Source organism: Poecilia mexicana, unplaced genomic scaffold (genome assembly GCF_051168715.1).
Source record: "Poecilia mexicana isolate PSO_F unplaced genomic scaffold, ASM5116871v1 scaffold_16, whole genome shotgun sequence".
In the NCBI taxonomy this organism is placed as follows: Eukaryota; Metazoa; Chordata; class Actinopteri; order Cyprinodontiformes; family Poeciliidae; genus Poecilia; species Poecilia mexicana.
This window is the reverse complement of record NW_028263385.1, coordinates 2631322-2649795: the sequence shown is the minus strand read 5'-3', so window position 1 is coordinate 2649795 and position 18474 is coordinate 2631322. Positions and strand designations below refer to the sequence as shown.

Sequence of the window (18474 nt, the reverse complement as noted above, 5' to 3'; positions counted from 1 at the left end):
AATGCAGATTTAACACACAGTTCCTCAGAGATTTGTTCTTCTTTAAACTTTTGTCCTTTTAAGATATTTAAGACACTTTAACTTTCAAAACCGGGTCAGAAACCAGGAGAACCGTCCCAACTTGAGATTGTCCATGTGTGGCCAAGGAACACTGAGGGAACTGGGCGCTCTTCTTCTTCTTCTTCTTCTTCTGTATTATTAATGTTCTTCTTCTTCACTAAAACCCAGTCTGGCAAAAAAATAACTTTTCAAATATAAAAATTCATTGCCTAGGGGGCGCTGTAGCACTGGACAGATTTTGCCCAATAACTTGTAAGTCTCAAGCTAAAACTGAATATCAGTTTAATCCTTTAGTGAAATAAGCCCCGCCCATTTCTACCCTACGGAGTTTCCCCTCTGTGAGGCAATAAAGGCTACTTCTATTTACTGGTTTTAATGGAAGGAACCGGACCAGAGAAACACCTGAATGCACCTGGACTCACCTGGACGTACCTGGACTCACCGGACTCACTTGGACTCACCAGGACTCACCCAGATTCACCTGGACTCATCTGAACTCACCCGGATTCACCTGGACTCACCTGAACGCACCTGGACTCACCTGGATGTACCTGGACTCACTGGACTCACCCGAATGCACCTGGACTCACTGGACTCACTCAGATTCACCTGGACTCATCTGAACTCACCCGGATTCACCTGGACTCACCTGAACGCACCTGGACTCACCTGGATGTACCTGGACTCACTGGACTCACCTGGATGTACCTGGACTCACTGGACTCACCCGGATTCACCTGGACTCACCTGAACGCACCTGGACTCACCTGGATGTACCTGGACTCAATGGACTCACCTGGATGTACCTGGACTCACTGGACTCACCTGGATGTACCTGGACTCACTGGACTCACCTGAATGCACCTGGACTCACTGGACTCACTCAGATTCACCTGGACTCATCTGAACTCACCCGGATTCACCTGGACTCACCTGAACACACCTGGACTCACCTGGATGTACCTGGACTCACTGGACTCACCTGGATGTACCTGGACTCACTGGACTCACCTGAATGCACCTGGACTCACCTGGATGCACCTGGACTCATCTGGACGCACCTGGACTCACCTGAATGCACCTGGACTCACTGGACTCACTGGACTCACCTGAATGCACCTGGACTCACTGGACTCACCTGGACTCACTGGACTCACCTGAATGCACCTGGACTCACTGGACTCATCTGGACTCACTGGACTCACCTGAATGCACCTGGACTCACTGGACTCATCTGGACTCACTGGACTCACCTGAATGCACCTGGACTCACTGGACTCACCTGGACTCACCTGAATGCACCTGGACTCACTGGACTCACTGGACTCACCTGAATGCACCTGGACTCACTGGACTCATCTGGACTCACTGGACTCACCTGAATGCACCTGGACTCACTGGACTCACCTGGACTCACCTGAATGCACCTGGACTCACTGGACTCATCTGGACTCACTGGACTCACCTGAATGCACCTGGACTCACTGGACTCACCTGGACTCACCTGGACTCACCTGGAGCGGCCTGGTTCTGGTCGTTTTCCCTCAGATGATGGAGTAAAGTGAATCAGAACATTTTCCTCATGTTTTTTTCTGAAAGGAAACCTGGAGAAAGCGGCGGGTCGGCCAGAGGGGAACAACAAGGACTTTGGTCATGAAATAATCGGAGGGATTAGAGCGGCGGGAAGCCAAATGCTGAGGCCTCCCTCAGACAGAACAGGGCCTTCTGGGTCCAGTTCGTTCTCTCAGTCCCTTAAGAGTGGTGAAATCCCAGCCTGGGATCAGTAAAAATGGCTCCTGGACACTAAACAGCTGTGATGGACTGGAGACCCCAACTCACACCAGAACATCCAGGACCCAAAGGCATGAGGGTGGATGGATGGATGGATGGATGGGTGGATGGATGGATGGATGGATGGATGGATGATGATTGGATGGATGGATGGATGGATGGATGGATGGATGGATGGATGGATGGATGGATGGATGATGGATGGATGATGATTGGATGGATGGATGGATGGATGGATGGATGGATGGATGGATGGATGGATGGATGGATGGATGGATGATGGATGATGATGATTGGATGGATGGATGGATGGATGGATGGATGGATGGATGGATGGATGGATGGATGGATGATGATTGGATGGATGGATGGATGGATGGATGATGGTTGGATGATGGATGGATGATGGTTGGATGATGATTGGATGGTTGGATGGTTGGATGGTTGGATGATGTTTGGATGATGGGTGGATGATGGATGGATGATGGATAGATGGATGGATGGATGGATGGATGGATGATGGTTGGATGATGATTGGATGGTTGGATGGTTGGATGATGTTTGGATGATAGGTGGATGATGGATGGATGGATGATGGGTGGATGATGGTTGGATGATGGATAGATGGATGATGGATGGATGGTTGGATGATGGATGGATGATGGTTGGATGATGAATGGATGATGGTTGGATGATGGATGGATGATGGTTGGATGATGAATGGATGATGGATGGATGATGGTTGGATGATGAATGGATGATGGTTGGATGGTTGAATGATTGGATGGTTGGATGGTCGGATGACGGTTGGATGATGGTTGGATGGTTGGATGATTGGATGGTTGGATGATGGATGGATGAAGAAGCTGCCTTCTTTCTGCTTCAGGTTTTTCTTCATTTCTCCAGATGGACTGAAGAAATTTGTACACCCCCCGACGTTTCCCTCCGTCGTTTCCCCCCGACGTTTCCCTCCATCGTTTCCCCCCCGACGTTTCCCCTCCGACGTTTCCCCTCCGTCGTTTCCCCCCCGACGTTTCCCCTCCGTCGTTTCCCCTCCGTCGTTTCCCTCCATCGTTTCCTCATTTTGTCTTGCTCTGACCTTAAACTTCTGCCTTACTGGCTTTGATGGGACAGAACAACACAAACTTTTCTAATAAAATCTGAAAAGTGTGGTGTGCCTTTGTTTCTTAATCCCTTTTTACTCCGAAACCTCAAAATAAATCCATTGCAGTCATCCAGTGTCAGCCCAGCTAAGAGCAGCTGATCTGCATCATAGAATGGATCCATGTGTTAAAGTGGCCTAGTCAAAGTCCAGACCCGAGTCCATTTAAGAAAACTGATGTTCACAGATGTGACTGAGCTTGAGCACCACAAACAGCACAAACATCTTAACAGACGGGTCTGTGCTAAAAGGGCCATTTGTAAAGTGACAGTGATCGTTTTGTTTTATTTACGCTAAGAAAGAAAATAGGTGATCCAACTTAGAATGTAAATTGTTACAAGTAATCAAATTAAGTTTATCCAAGAATATATATTGTAAGTTTATGCTAAGTTAAACAAACTGAAATAAAGTCTGAGAAACTTTATGAAACAAATGAATTCATTTTTTTTAAGCTTCAGTCTTTTCTTTCAGTGTACCCTGAAAGAAATGGGTGTTGATGTTTCAAGGTCATATTTTCACCATGTTATTAATTCTTTCAGAAAAGTCAGTTTCAAACTAAATAAGCTATATATTTAGGTTATAGCTAAATTAGAAAACTAAATATTTAGTTTCAAACCTAAATGTTGTTATTTTTTTAAAATTTGGATGTAGATATGTAACTTACTACATATTTAGTTTGGGACTGTGACATTTATGAATGTATGAACATCCTGGTGAAAAATTAACTCCCAGTTTTTCTACTAAAACGGGCAAAATAGCCCAAATTACTGCTGTTCATTTCTGACTGTGTAACTTTATCTATATGATTTGTCTGTAGATCCAGGAAGTTGCCCAACATTTCATAAAGATCGCACTTTTATTTATTTATTTATTTTTTATAAGTAATCACAGCCATTAATTAAAAAGGTTTCTGTGAATGTGTTTCAGTAACTTTATGACACGAGTTATTGTTTTGTCTTTCGCAGCCTAGAAAACCTCATGTTTAACCGGCAACTGAAACCATCAGTCTGGAACAACTGATGAGAAGCTCCCGTGCTTTGTTACCGGTAAAGCCACGCCCATTTTACCTATCAACTCTGTTATTGGTGGAACTGAAAAACAGTCTGAAACGTCATTGGCTGAGCGAGCTGCCGCTCGGGAAAGGGCGGGGCTTACAACCAGAGTTAATATATTCCGGGCAGCCGCGTAATCGTGGCGGAGAGAAAAGGCTGAGGAGGCGGTGGGGGCTGGGAGCTGAACTTGGAGGATCTCGGAGAAGCTGAGTGGAGATTTTCCCGGTTTTCCTGGTGATGGAGAACAACATGGAGCAGATGAGACCGCTCCTCACATCTGTAAGTCCCCCCCTCTTTCTCTCTCCTCTCCGGAGAACCTGTTAGCTGGAGGCTAGCGCCCCCTCAGCCCTCCGGGGTCCGGAGAGCCGAACAGAACCGGCAGGTCCGGACCCGATACAGAGTTTGAGTTCGGGAAAGTCCAGATAGTTCAGAGGAGTTGGTGGTGTGTATTGGTTAAAGAAGGAGATGTTCTGACCGGCGGGAAGCAAAGGCTGCCAGCGGAGCGCTTTGTTTTTAAAGGAGCACGTTGATGGCAGGAAGTGGAGAGCTCAGCCGACTCCGGTCAAAAAACCCCGATTTTAGATTCAACTGCGCTCTGTTTCCTCTGAGAGCGGGAGAAAATTATATTAAAAACAAGTCGGACTCTCATTATAAAAAACTTATAATCGGCATATAATGTATCCACTTTGATTAGCTGTTTGTCCTGAAACAGCTCCTGTTTCCTACCGGCTTCCCTGTCATTTCCAGATCACTACCAACTCTTCTTTCAGGTGAGGCAGAAATTTTCCACAGAACCTGGAGTCTGGTTCTGTAGAAACCAGCCTGGTTTTCAGCCTAGTTTTCAGCCTGGTTTCCAGCCTGGTTTCCAGCCTGGTTTTAAACCAGTTTCCAGCCTGGTTTCCAGCCTGGTTTCCAGCCTGGTTTCCAGCCTGGTTTTCAGCCTGGTTTTCAGCCTGGTTTTCAGCCTGGTTTTCAGCCTGGTTTTCAGCCTAGTTTTCAGCCTAGTTTTCAGCCTGGTTTTCAGCCTGGTTTTCAGCCTAGTTTTCAACCTGGTTTCCAGCCTGGTTTTCAGCCTGGTTTCCAGCCTAGTTTTCAGCCTGGTTTCCAGCCTGGTTTTAAACCAGTTTTCAGCCTGGTTTTAAACCAGTTTCCAGCCTGGTTTCCAGCCTGGTTTCCAGCCTGGTTTCCAGCCTGGTTTCCAGCCTGGTTTCCAGCCTGGTTTAAAACCAGTTTTCAGCCTGGTTTTCAGCCTAGTTTTCAGCCTGGTTTCCAGCCTAGTTTCCAGCCTGGTTTTCAACCTTGTTTTCAACCTTGTTTTCAGCCTGGTTTCCAGCCTGGTTTTCAGCCTGGTTTCCAGCCTGGTTTTAAACCAGTTTCCAGCCTGGTTTTAAACCAGTTTCCAGCCTGGTTTTAAACCAGTTTTCAGCCTGGTTTCCAGCCTAGTTTTCAGCCTGGTTTTCAGCCTGGTTTTCAGCCTGGTTTCCAGCCTGGTTTTCAGCCTGGTTTTAAACCAGTTTTCAGCCTGGTTTTAAACCAGTTTCCAGCCTGGTTTCCAGCCTGGTTTCCAGCCTGGTTTAAAACCAGTTTTCAGCCTGGTTTTCAGCCTAGTTTTCAGCCTGGTTTCCAGCCTAGTTTCCAGCCTGGTTTTCAACCTTGTTTTCAACCTTGTTTTCAGCCTGGTTTCCAGCCTGGTTTTCAGCCTGGTTTCCAGCCTGGTTTTAAACCAGTTTCCAGCCTGGTTTTAAACCAGTTTCCAGCCTGGTTTTAAACCAGTTTTCAGCCTGGTTTCCAGCCTAGTTTTCAGCCTGGTTTTCAGCCTGGTTTCCAGCCTGGTTTCCAGCCTGGTTTCCAGCCTGGTTTCCAGCCTGGTTTCCAGCCTGGTTTCCAGCCTGGTTTTCAGCCTGGTTTCCAGCCTGGTTTTAAACCAGTTTCCAGCCTGGTTTTAAACCAGTTTTCAGCCTGGTTTTAAACCAGTTTTCAGCCTGGTTTCCAGCCTGGTTTCCAGCCTAGTTTTCAGCCTGGTTTTCAGCCTGGTTTTCAGCCTGGTTTTCAGCCTGGTTTTCAGCCTGGTTTCCAGCCTGGTTTCCAGCCTGGTTTCCAGCCTGGTTTTCAGCCTGGTTTTAAACCAGTTTCCAGCCTGGTTTTCAGCCTGGTTTTAAACCAGTTTCCAGCCTGGTTTTAAACCAGTTTTCAGCCTGGTTTTAAACCAGTTTTCAGCCTGGTTTCCAGCCTAGTTTTCAGCCTGGTTTCCAGCCTGGTTTCCAGCCTGGTTTTCAGCCTGGTTTCCAGCCTGGTTTCCAGCCTGGTTTTCAGCCTGGTTTTAAACCAGTTTCCAGCCTGGTTTTCAGCCTGGTTTTAAACCAGTTTTCAGCCTGGTTTTCAGCCTGGTTTTAAACCAGTTTTCAGCCTGGTTTTCAGCCTGGTTTTCAGCCTGGTTTTCAGCCTGGTTTTCAGCCTGGTTTTCAGCCTGGTTTTCAGCCTGGTTTCCAGCCTGGTTTCCAGCCTGGTTTTAAACCAGTTTTCAGCCTGGTTTTCAGCCTGGTTTTCAGCCTGGTTTCCAGCCTGGTTTCCAGCCTGGTTTTCAGCCTGGTTTCCAGCCTGGTTTCCAGCCTGGTTTCCAGCCTGGTTTCCAGCCTGGTTTCCAGCCTGGTTTCCAGCCTGGTTTTCAGCCTGGTTTCCAGCCTGGTTTTAAACCAGTTTCCAGCCTGGTTTTAAACCAGTTTTCAGCCTGGTTTTAAACCAGTTTTCAGCCTGGTTTCCAGCCTGGTTTCCAGCCTAGTTTTCAGCCTGGTTTTCAGCCTGGTTTCCAGCCTGGTTTCCAGCCTGGTTTCCAGCCTGGTTTCCAGCCTGGTTTTCAGCCTGGTTTTAAACCAGTTTCCAGCCTGGTTTTCAGCCTGGTTTTAAACCAGTTTCCAGCCTGGTTTTAAACCAGTTTTCAGCCTGGTTTTAAACCAGTTTTCAGCCTGGTTTCCAGCCTAGTTTTCAGCCTGGTTTCCAGCCTGGTTTTCAGCCTGGTTTCCAGCCTGGTTTTCAGCCTGGTTTCCAGCCTGGTTTCCAGCCTGGTTTTCAGCCTGGTTTTCAGCCTGGTTTTAAACCAGTTTCCAGCCTGGTTTTCAGCCTGGTTTTAAACCAGTTTTCAGCCTGGTTTTCAGCCTGGTTTTCAACCAGTTTTCAGCCTGGTTTTCAGCCTGGTTTTCAGCCTGGTTTTCAGCCTGGTTTTCAGCCTGGTTTTCAGCCTGGTTTTCAGCCTGGTTTCCAGCCTGGTTTTCAGCCTGGTTTTCAGCCTGGTTTTCAGCCTGGTTTTCAGCCTGGTTTCCAGCCTGGTTTCCAGCCTGGTTTCCAGCCTGGTTTTCAGCCTGGTTTCCAGCCTGGTTTCCAGCCTGGTTTCCAGCCTGGTTTCCAGCCTGGTTTTCAGCCTGGTTTTCAGCCTGGTTTTCAGCCTGGTTTTCAGCCTGGTTTCCAGCCTGGTTTTAAACCAGTTTTAAACCAGTTTTCAGCCTGGTTTTCAGCCTGGTTTTCAGCCTGGTTTTCAGCCTGGTATTCAGCCTGGTTTTCAACCAGTTTTCAGCCTGGTTTTCAACCAGTTTTCAGCCTGGTTTTCAACCAGTTTTCAGCCTGGTTTTCAACCAGTTTTCAGCCTGGTTTTCAACCAGTTTTCAGCCTGGTTTTCAACCAGTTTTCCAGCCTGGTTTCCAGCCTGGGTTTTCAGCCTGGTTTGACCTGCAGGTCGCTGCTGGTGGCTCTGAGGTGTTGAGGCTCTTCTGGAGGAAACGTTTTGTGACCTCGTGGTTCTGAACCACATGGAGCCTGGAGGTCATCCTGCTGGGGGTCAGTTGGAGGAAACTTCAGCAGAGGTGATGGGAATGACCTGGCAGATGTGTTGCCATAGTGACCAGGTGATGTAACTCTCTGAGTTCCACCTGTCCTTGTTTGTGGGATGATTGGATGATGTTTGAAGGTTTTGTTGAAGTCTAAGGGAAGCGTTGGGGCGGTTGGACCAGCTGAGTGACTCTGGTTGCTTAGCAACCATCTGACAACGAAGCAGGTCAGCCATGTTTAATCCACAGGAGGAACTTGTGTCGTAATAATTAAAATAGTTTGTGTGACCTGTTGGTGCTGGTCCGATGCTCAGGCTGCATGGATGCAACCCGACTAGACGGGTTTCTTCTTGGCTGGTTAACGTTGGTCAAGCGTTCAGTTACTGACTGGTTTTTCAGTTCAGAACGCCAGTCATTTTCATGGGAAATCCAAGATGAAGGCTTAAATATCTAAATTATCGGTTGCTGTGGTGGTGCAGGGGCAAAGCACGACCCACATATTGAGTCCTTAGTCCTCATGCCAGTGGTCGCAGGTTCGATTCCCGGCCTGGCGACATTTGCCACATTTCTTCCCCCTCTGTGATTCACCTGTTTCTTGTCAAACTACTTTCAAATAAAGGCCACTAGAGCCAAAAAAAACCCTTTACAAAATATATCTAAATTATCTCTTTTTTTGTATGATCACAATTTTAATATTTAATTTAAATTATTAGAATTTCATTATTATTTAAGTTTTATTATCAAAATTTATTATTTTTATTTTTGGGTTAAGTTTTAGGACTAAAGTAATTTGAATTTACTTAATTTATATTTATAAATTAATAGAATTAATTCCAATATAATTACATTATAATTATAATAAATTATATAATTTTAATATAATAAATGATATTTTATTAATTGTTATATTAATTTTCTGAACATAAGTTTATCATTTTTACCGAAGCTGTTCTTTATCTAATCATGTATTTGTTTTAGTTTTTTCTTTTCTGTGGACTTTTAAATTTTTTATTGACCTCTTGTCAATATTTAATTTTTAACTCGTATATTTCTAATTTTTTCAGTTGTCAGATTGGATGTTTAATTTGTTCTGATAGTCTGAAAGAGTTTGACTGGTGTGAACTGAGGCGGACATGTTGAGTCAATTTGGTGTTTTTGGTAAATTAACTCATGAAGCTGGTTGATTATTGGGAATATATGTGATTATATCTGCTGGATGTAGCTTTGAGTTTGGAAACTTTTCCCAGTTTTCTATAAAATTGAAGCATTTTTGGCTGAACAGATGAAACGTTTCCTGATCTGGTTGGAGATTGTTGCAGTGATGAAGCAGCTCAGACTGTGGCTTTGGTTACAGAAACCACTGGGAATAACAATCCTGCTGGGGCTTTTTAATTGGGCCCAAACGGAGCCCCCCTCCCCCCCACACACACACAGTCTAAACCCTGAAGTTCTGATCAGGCTTTGGCAGAGCCAGCTAACCCACAGCGGCTGCCCGGACCATCATGCCTCCACCACCGTGCTTTCCAGCTGCTGAGAGTCAGACTGTGTGTCCAGACAACGACGTTTAGATGCAAACCTGAGGCTGAAGCAGCAAGAACTGAGATCAATTCAGATAAAACGGGGAAAAAAGCTGAAATGATTAATCAAATCAATTTATTATTGAAATAATCGTTAACTAACTAATCAATTGATTGTCAGCTCTGTTGTTCAGACTGTGAAAATGCCATTAGCTGCAAAATTAGATCAGTTATCAATCAATCACATTTTATTTGTATAGCACATTTCAGCAGCAAGGCTCAAAGTGCTTTACATCAGGGGTCCCCAAACTACGGCCCGCGGGCCGGATCCGGCCCGCCACGTCATTTGGTCCGGCCCCCTGAACAATGCTGGATCCGGCCCGCCTCCTCATACCAGAGAGCATTCAGTGTTTTTTTTTTTTTTTTCATATATTGTATTTTCCGGTTTATATGTGGATTTTTCTTCAACCACCAGGGGGCTTGAGCAGATGTGAAACTAACTTTCCCTCAATGGAATATATACTAGTCAGTCCCAGTCACCGTTTCACTCACGGTTTTTTCCATTTGCATTCTGGGTAAAAATCTATCTAAAAGTGCGAATCTCAGTTTTATTTTTATACATGTCATTGTTTACATCCGGACATTTTGCGCCGTAGCAACTGTCAACAACGCCACAGCATGTTTCAGGATTCAACACCAAAAACATTTCCCACACAGAGACCAGAACGTTCAGTCCATTACAGTTTCAGGTTTATTTTTCGATTATTAATAAGTGATCGCTGTCGTAAATTAGATACTGCTGCTATTAGCTAAGCTAACACAGAAGTGGTTGATTAGCAAATATAAACTGATGATCTGCATTTAGGTCGCCTTTCTCGTTTTCTAACTGAAGCGTAACAGACAGAATCCCGCAGCACGTCTACATGCTATGTTTGTCATAGTCAAGCTAGCATAACTGAACAGGGTTTCCCCCAGAAAACTTGTTAAGCCTGGTGGTGGGGGGGTCGAGGCGATCCACCGACGGTCTACGGTGGTTTTGTATTAAAAGATGTTAAGTTGACAGAAAATATTAAAGTATTACTGTGTAATTATATGTTACAGGAAAACATCTCCAGTGAAATGCTATTTAAACCTGCAACTAGTCTAAAAACAACAAATTTGCACTTCTGTTTAATCCAAATTAAGTCAGGAGCTCCGTCAGGCCCCCAGGATCTCAGGGGCCCCATAAACGCTAATATTTTAAAACAGACCACAGATACATAAATGTAACACTTGTTTATTGAGATGATCAATGCTGCTAAACTTGATCCAATTTCAGCATACATAAATTAAAAGATTTTAAATTGTTTAACATTTAAATGCAAGATTTTAAGGAGCTGGCAAGTTTACTTTGTAAAACGTCAAAGAACAAAATTCATAGGTAGATTGTTTTGTTACCATAGCAACAATCTGATGCTGATAATCTTTGAATTTACAAATCCAAATTAGTAAACTGCGATTATAATTTATTGCTTTTTAGGCTGGCCAATTAAACTACTCCCTTCTCCCATATTTCACTAAATCTAACACAGAAGCTGCTAGAGGTGCTGATGATTGTAGCAGGTAGAGGGGCCCCTAAGTCAAAGTCTGTGCAAGGCCTCATGCAGCCTTGGACCGGCCCTGCATGATGAGTTAAATCTGCTGCACTGCAGAGATGCGCAACAAACGGAGATTTGGCTTTACTAGTTGTTCTATTTCGTGTCTGTTGAGTTTTTAATCATCACAGAAACTATTCTGGTTGGTCGAGTTTATGGGACGAGTTTCTCAGATCTCCGCGCGCATTAACTCTAAGTAGACGACACATTTGATAAGGTTTGATGCATGGTGTAACCGGAAAAATAATACTAAAAATAATAATAAAATAATATAAAATCAGCGTGATGCGTGACTCCGAGGAGAGCGTTAAAGCTCCTCACCGGGCTGAACCTGCATGATGCGGTTAGCGCTGCTCGTTATCCACTAACGCTCCGGCCAACAGGGACCACAGACATGAACTCTACAGGGAAGACAGACACAGAGCCACACGCTGGGCAGCGGGTTGAGAAGGAAACGCCGAATATAATTGTTCGTTCACAAAGATAAATCATTCTCACCGCTCCACAACGCGCCTCTGAATTCGCTACAACTTATTCCTGCTGTTCACATTGAGCTGCAACCAGAGCTACGCGGCGGGTTTTAAACTCTTACCCAGAGTTTCTCCAGAGGATCATAATTCCTCACAGTAAGTTTATGTAAATATCCATACAGGTCAGCCTGAGTCCAGTTTGAGTGAAAGGAGGCGGCAGTGCGCGATCCCGCTGAGGTAAAGCAGCGGCAGCGCGAGGCGCCAGCTGTGATTGGTCCGCGCTGTGGGTTTAAATGCATAAACTATAAACCTATGGGCTCTTTGCACCTAAGGCGTTGACGTCACATCTCCAGGAGCTAATGCGGCTCACTTTTTTCCGCTTTGAGTTACCATGACTGGTAGAAAAGACTAAGTCGTATTTTAGATGCAAAAAAACAATACCATTAACATTGTTGTCTTCCTAATATAATGGGCTTTTAAGTTTTCGTTAATTTCCAAGCGATCCTGAATTAAGAAGATGGCTTGTAAATATCTGTCGCTACCAGCTAACGCCGCACAGCAAAGTTTGCAGCCTTCACTTCACTCCGGATCAGCCTAAAACTACCGGGGATACGGATGGTAAATAAAGGAGCCTCCCTGAGTTATTTCCATGGAATCACTTCTATATTCAGCCTGAAAGAGTTTATGGGAACGAGAGAGCAGACCAGAGCCAGACAGCCAACTGATCCGCCTGTACATCCTGCTGTAAACACCGTCCTATCTGAGCTCTGAACAAGAAACATGCAAAGGTAATAAAACGAAATAACACGGAGACATGAAGCAACACGGTCATATTTTTCTAAAAGCAGCAACTTTGAACCTGAACAGCTGAACCAGATCTCTGACACCAGAGCTGCGCTACTGTCAAGCTATGAGGCTTGTTGAGCTCCGTCAGGCTTCGGAAGTAAAAAGTCCGAACCGGAACCGAACCCCGTTAGTCTGTGACACTAACGACAATAAACACACATGATATACTTGAAAATAAGATAAATACATTGTCCGTTAGAATGTTTAGATACTTAAATAGCACATTTTACAAGAACAATGTCCGAGAATATTGCCTACTAGCATAAGCTAACGTTACTGTTAGCCACAAAGTTTTAAGTAAAACTCACCTTCGTGTCAGTGAATGTATAACGAGGCGAACATCTTAAAACCTTTCTCCAGCTGACTTGTTGGGGCTTCGGATCGATGTACAAACCTTGGCCAAGCCCTGAAAGCACCTAATGTAAATGATATTTGTATTGGATCGGAAACAATCGAGCCGCTTTACCCCGAACGCGGAAGCTGAGGTGCAAAGAGCCCATTATAAACCTATCCTTTAGGATAAATCTGCTCTGCTAGTGAAATGCTAAGAGCAACAGAGATGCTTGCAGCCCGGCTTAAAAAAAAACAAAGTTATTTTTTCCCCCCTTAAGGTAAACAAGCAACGCTTAGCCTGGCGGTGAGGCTAGTAAAGCATGGCGGGCTGCCAGACTTATAATACACTGGGGGAAACCCTGCTGAACTCCGCGCTCTTCCTTGCAAGTTTCTTTTATCATTAAAACTTTTTCCTGACCTTGTTATCTCGTTGTCGTAGTGTAGCAAAGCACTGCGTCCCTTTTTCATTCAGGTGTACATTTAAGATTTATCGTGTTCTGTTGATAACTTGACAGCTAACATTAATGCTACTGTTTTCACTCCAGAGGGAGCTGAAGGGCGTGACGTCACGCAGCAGTGTGTCTGTTTCTATAAGAACAGTGAAAAATGTTAACAGAAAAATTAAAGTGTGACATCACAGCAGAAAAGTTCCAGTTTCAGACGTGAGGAAGAAAAAGTTTGTTTTCTCAGATGGAGTTTCAGGTTCACCAGCAGCAAAGTGAAGGCAGGTCTCAGCTTGTAGAATCACTGCTGAACGAAACGACGAAGCATTTCAGGTCACAAGCAGAAACCAGGTGGATAAACTACAAAACAACAAACCATGGAATAATGAGACGGAGGAGGAAAGGCAGTGTAAATATGAGTGCAAGTTTTTAACACATGGCGCTCCTGAAGTTGTCATCCTTCATCTGGTGAACCGTGAACACGGTGAGGCTCAGATCCACGTTTCCTCCCGGGAATCCAGTAAAAACCAAAAACAGGCCAAATGTTTTCCTTCAACCAAGATGGCCGCTTTGACCCGGCTTTGATCTTTACAGTTTTCTCCATGTTGTGCCGCTCCACTACTGTCTCCAGACAGTGCCGTTTCCATGGTAACGTCAGGTCGTCCCGCTTAGTTACAAAATGGATGCCAGCAGACAGACATTTTTTTTTTTACTTTTAATTTATTTATATTTTTGAATTTGGGACGTGTTACATCGATTCTGAGTCGTAGTGAATGAGAATTGTGATCCTCATGTGAATCAGTTTTTATTTTGGGCACCATGTGGGGCGGGGCAATAACGGCATAATATGATGTATATCATAAGAGGCAATCAATAAAAAAAAATACATCCAATAAAATGATCAATAATTTCACTGAACTCTGATCCAGAACCGCACAGCATTCTGGGAGATGTAGGCAGAGTAAATAACTGCTCAACCAGCTAGCTGGGTAGCTTCGGCTAACTCGGTCACCCTTTGGTTGCCTAGCAACAGCCTTTTGACCAGCAGCCTTTCCTTGTAACTGCTTTAAAATGAAAAACATGAAAATAAAACAGGAAATGTTTCACTTTCAGTTTGACCGGATTTCAAATATTTAAAACAAAAAACTGGTCAATAATTATGTGTCACTGATGTGAAGCTGTGATGTCGTGATGCATTGTTCAACCATGTTGTCCATCAGTGATGGTGAGATGGTTTCTTCTGGCTTTCCAGCGCCCCCTGCAGGCCTGGACGGACACAGCAGGAATCCTTTTCCTTCATGCACGGCTGTGAGTTGCTCTGCAATACATCGGTGATGAAACATGCTGAGAGGCGTCGAGTCGGCTCCGACCCTCAGGTCAACATCACCGTGAAACGTTATTTTTATGAAATCAAACAAAATCGGTGTCAGACATTAGTGCTATGTTTGTGCAGCAAAAATTTTCGTTTGTGCCGCTATCATTTTAAAGATATAAAGAAAGTTGGATTTCATAAAAGTTGGGGGGCTGGTTGACCTTTTGACCTTTACACTTTCATTAATATCTTCAAAGCCAAAGCAGCACAAACGAAAATTTTTGCTGCACAAACCAGCACAAACGTTTGACACCAATTTTGTCTGATTTGAAGAAGGTGGGGGGCGACTTCACTCAGGTTCTGTCTGGTTTAATGAGAAACAGACGTTTGGTTTTTATCCCAACAATAGCATATGGTGATAAAATTCAGTATCCCGCTCTGCTGCAGGTATGTTGGGAATATTATAACATGATGGAAATGAATACAAATGGATTTTATGTAATGCTGTACAGTTTCTTCTTTTCTGCTGATTTCATATTTGTGTACATTTTCTCCCTCTCTTCCTGCCTTTCTTCTGATCACAGCATATTTAATAAGTCAGTTTTGTGGGCCGACTGCTCTGTTGAGAGAATCTGCGTGTTTCGACTTGCCTTCACGGCTGAACCTGGTTCTCCACCTGATGCCTCCTGCAGATCAGACACAGTTGGTGTCAAACGTTTGAGCCGCCATCGTTTTAAATCACAGCCTTTTTTCCATACACAAGTCAAAATTAAAGTAAAAAATACTTTAAAAGACTGAGGAAAAAAACAAGATGAAACTAGTGCAGAAGCAGATAAACGATATTTAAATTTCTGTCAGAGGCAAAAACACAAAGTGGGCTGAATAAAAGTTTATCTTCACTGTGTTATTCATGAAGCATCATCAAAAACAAATCAGGATATTTTCTGTATATTGATGCAGTTTCTGCTGAGTCGGTAAACAAACCTGTAAACTAAAATAATCAAGCCTTATTGTCTTTGTTTAGCTGTGATAATTTTTTTTTATTTTAAGAATGAAAAACATTTTTAACCTTTTATTCCACTCCTGAATTGTTTTTAAGACTTCTGGTTCAATATCTCCAAAGCAAAAGCAGCAAAATGAAAGTTTTTGCAGCACAAACGCAGACGAGGTGACCGACGCCAAAGTAGTTTGATTCTGAAAGTACGACGGGACGGGTGTGGTTGACCTCTGACCTCTGGAAGCTTTCATCAATATCTTTAAAATTGTAGCAGCACTAACATTTGACACCATTTTAGTTAAATATGAGTATTTAACTAGTATTTGAAGATATTATTTTCATTTGTATCTTCAAAACGAAGCAGCACAAACTGAATGTCTGACATTCTCGGATGTGAAGGCGGCAGCAGGCCGACTTCGCTGCCGTCTGAGGAAATAAATCAAATCTGCCTGAAGCGACGTTTCCCTGTTCAGCCTCGTTTTCTGCCTCTCGTTTCTCCACAGCTGTAGACGATGCAGACTCAGGATTCTAATAATAATTTGACCTAAACGAGTTGATCCTGACTCATTATTTAAATAGATTTTAAAACTTCAACACAACTAGTCAGTTTTTCTAAACATCCGTCTGGATCCGCGGTTCTGCCAACATCAACAAGCTGCTCCCATCGGCCAGCCGGGGCTTAAGTTCTGCTTCTACGCAATCTGACTGGACGCTGGAAAAACTGTTGTTGTGCTAACAGGAGTTAGCCTATCAGCGGTGTTATGCTAGCAGTGCTAACAAGTAGCAGCTAGTGCTAATGTCAGCGTCCGCAGTCCAGACCTGTAAATGGGCTCAGTGAATGATCCGATAAATCGTTATCGCAGTAAACGATAATATTGTTGTTTTGGTTCCATTTTCCAGAAATATAATGGTGATTCTCAAACTTTAAATTCAAATGAGCGTTTAACTGTGGAACGGGAAGCCGTTAAACAGCCAAAGCAAGAAATAAAATGAATTATGAAGATTCTGCAAACAAAACTGTCCTTCTAAAAAAAGAGAAGTTTAGTTGAGACTGAAGACTTTTGTCAGTCTGGCATGAAGAGAAAAATGATAAATCATCCAAATGGAAATGTGGCATTATTGATTGATTGATTGATTGATTGATCTGACTCGCCTCATCAGGTCTGCCTGAACTCTGGAAAGCTGAATGACCAGAATAATATTTTACTCCAACCTGATGAACTGATTAAAAACTGAAATATATTTGTTGTTTAATTCGTCTATTTATTCAATAATTTGAATTGAAAATGTTGCTTTTTTGTCAATACGCCGTTTTAAATCAATTGTGTTTAAATCCTGACTCTAAAATCAACTTTATGAAAAATTTTAATCGTCTCTCCTCTAATTAATTAAAAGCTTCGGTGCTTTTATCATCATTCGTCACCAGTTTAGTTTCCAGTTTATTCCAGTTACTGGTTGAAACCAGCTGACTGGGCAGGAAAAGGTTAAAAATCAGCTCTGATCTGATTGGTCGTAATGTGGCCACAGTCAGCTCTTCTTCCTCATGACTCCATGAACAAAGCCTGAACTGTTCACCGAACTGCCGACTCATGGTGATGTCACGGCCCAGCTGGGCTCTGATTGGACGGCGTTTAGAGGAAACCAGAACAACAGGCTGACTTCTGTCTGATTCTGGGGACGGGTCTGAATGAGGAACCCGTTTCCCCCGGCAACGGGCCCTTTAACAAGGAAACACCTTTTGACCTGCCAAAGTAAAAGCCCTCCTGGAGCAAACAGACAGATTTCTAAACCTCAGAACTGATCAGCTGCATGAAACCTTCACGTTGGATGAAACGTCTGTAGTTCTAAAAACAATATGAATGAATTACTGAGAACCTGAAAACGCCTCCAACTCAGTGAAACGTCCGAGTGACGAGCCGTTCTGATTCTGGAGATCATTCAGAGAAAACCTGAAAGAAACTGCATGATCTGAAGCATTTCTCCAAACATCCAGGATCACAAGGCCATGGAAACGCCAGAAAAACCGGAGCTTCAGCAGCTGCTGCAGCTTCGGCTGCTGGAAAACAATTTTTTTGGTGTGAGTTTATTAAAAACCAGATGCTTTCACATTGGGATGCAGGATGCAGCGGTACCGGTCCGATCTCTGTCAGGGTTTTACACAGCGGTACCGGTCCGATGGCGGTCCTGTCTGCACGTTTGCAGTTAATAGTCTCCTCACTGTTGGCAACTCAGCAACTTTCTTGCTTTATTCAGCAACATTTTATACAAAAATGTCGGTTTTGGCCAAAATTGGAATCTACAGACTGAGATTCTTAATAAAATCTGCGATCGGCCAGAAAACTGCTATCGGTGCAGCTCTGGTTATTTCCTGTATTTAGCAGTCGATCATGCAGCGGTTTGTGGGTAAGGATCTGGCTTTCTCTCTGCGGTGCGTCTGTACATGTCTGCCTGATGCTGCATGTCTTAGTTTTTCTGCTGCCTGGTGTGAACTTTCCCACAGTTCCTGCTGGGCTTGCTGCACTCTGCTGCAGGCCAGACGTTTTCCTCCCGTCGAGTTTTCCTAATATGGAAGCAGCAGCGCAGGCTGGAGATGCGTCTCTGTGGAATCCTGCTGCTGTGATAATTCATCTCCAACCGAGTCGGTAGTTTGTTTTTAACACATTAATTTCATTCTGAGTGCGTTAATATTCCAGATGACATGAAATATCTGTTAAATAAATGTTTTTACCATTTTGGACACTTTGAATAAATAATAAATGTAAGTTGACAGTTCTGTCTGGAAAAATCCTAAAATAATCAGGAAAAGATGAACAACAGAAATCAGATGGGAAATGAAGAGCAGCTGACTTCCTGTCTGCGTCGGTTTGGGTTTTCAGTTCTGATCTGGTCAACATGCCAGACCTACAGGGGGCAGTGTAGCGCTAAGCTAAACCCTGTCAGCCAATCGCATTGCTTCAAAAACAATCAGCACTTCCTGTTGGCAATCAAACATGGCGCCATGAGGTTCATTTATAGGTTAAACTGCTATAAATCATGTCA

At 43.8% G+C, this 18474-nt stretch overlaps 1 protein-coding gene across 1 annotated transcript in view; it reads left to right on the top strand.

Moving 5' to 3' along the window:
- The first annotated feature begins 4176 nt into the window (after positions 1–4176).
- The window catches only part of LOC106910597 (sodium bicarbonate cotransporter 3-like), a 30692-nt gene continuing 16394 nt past the window's right edge, over positions 4177–18474 (top strand). The window contains exon 1 of the mRNA XM_088014255.1: positions 4177–4344. Coding sequence (XP_087870381.1) covers positions 4303–4344 — 42 coding nt within the window. The 5' untranslated portion in view covers positions 4177–4302. The remainder of the gene's footprint in view (positions 4345–18474) is intronic.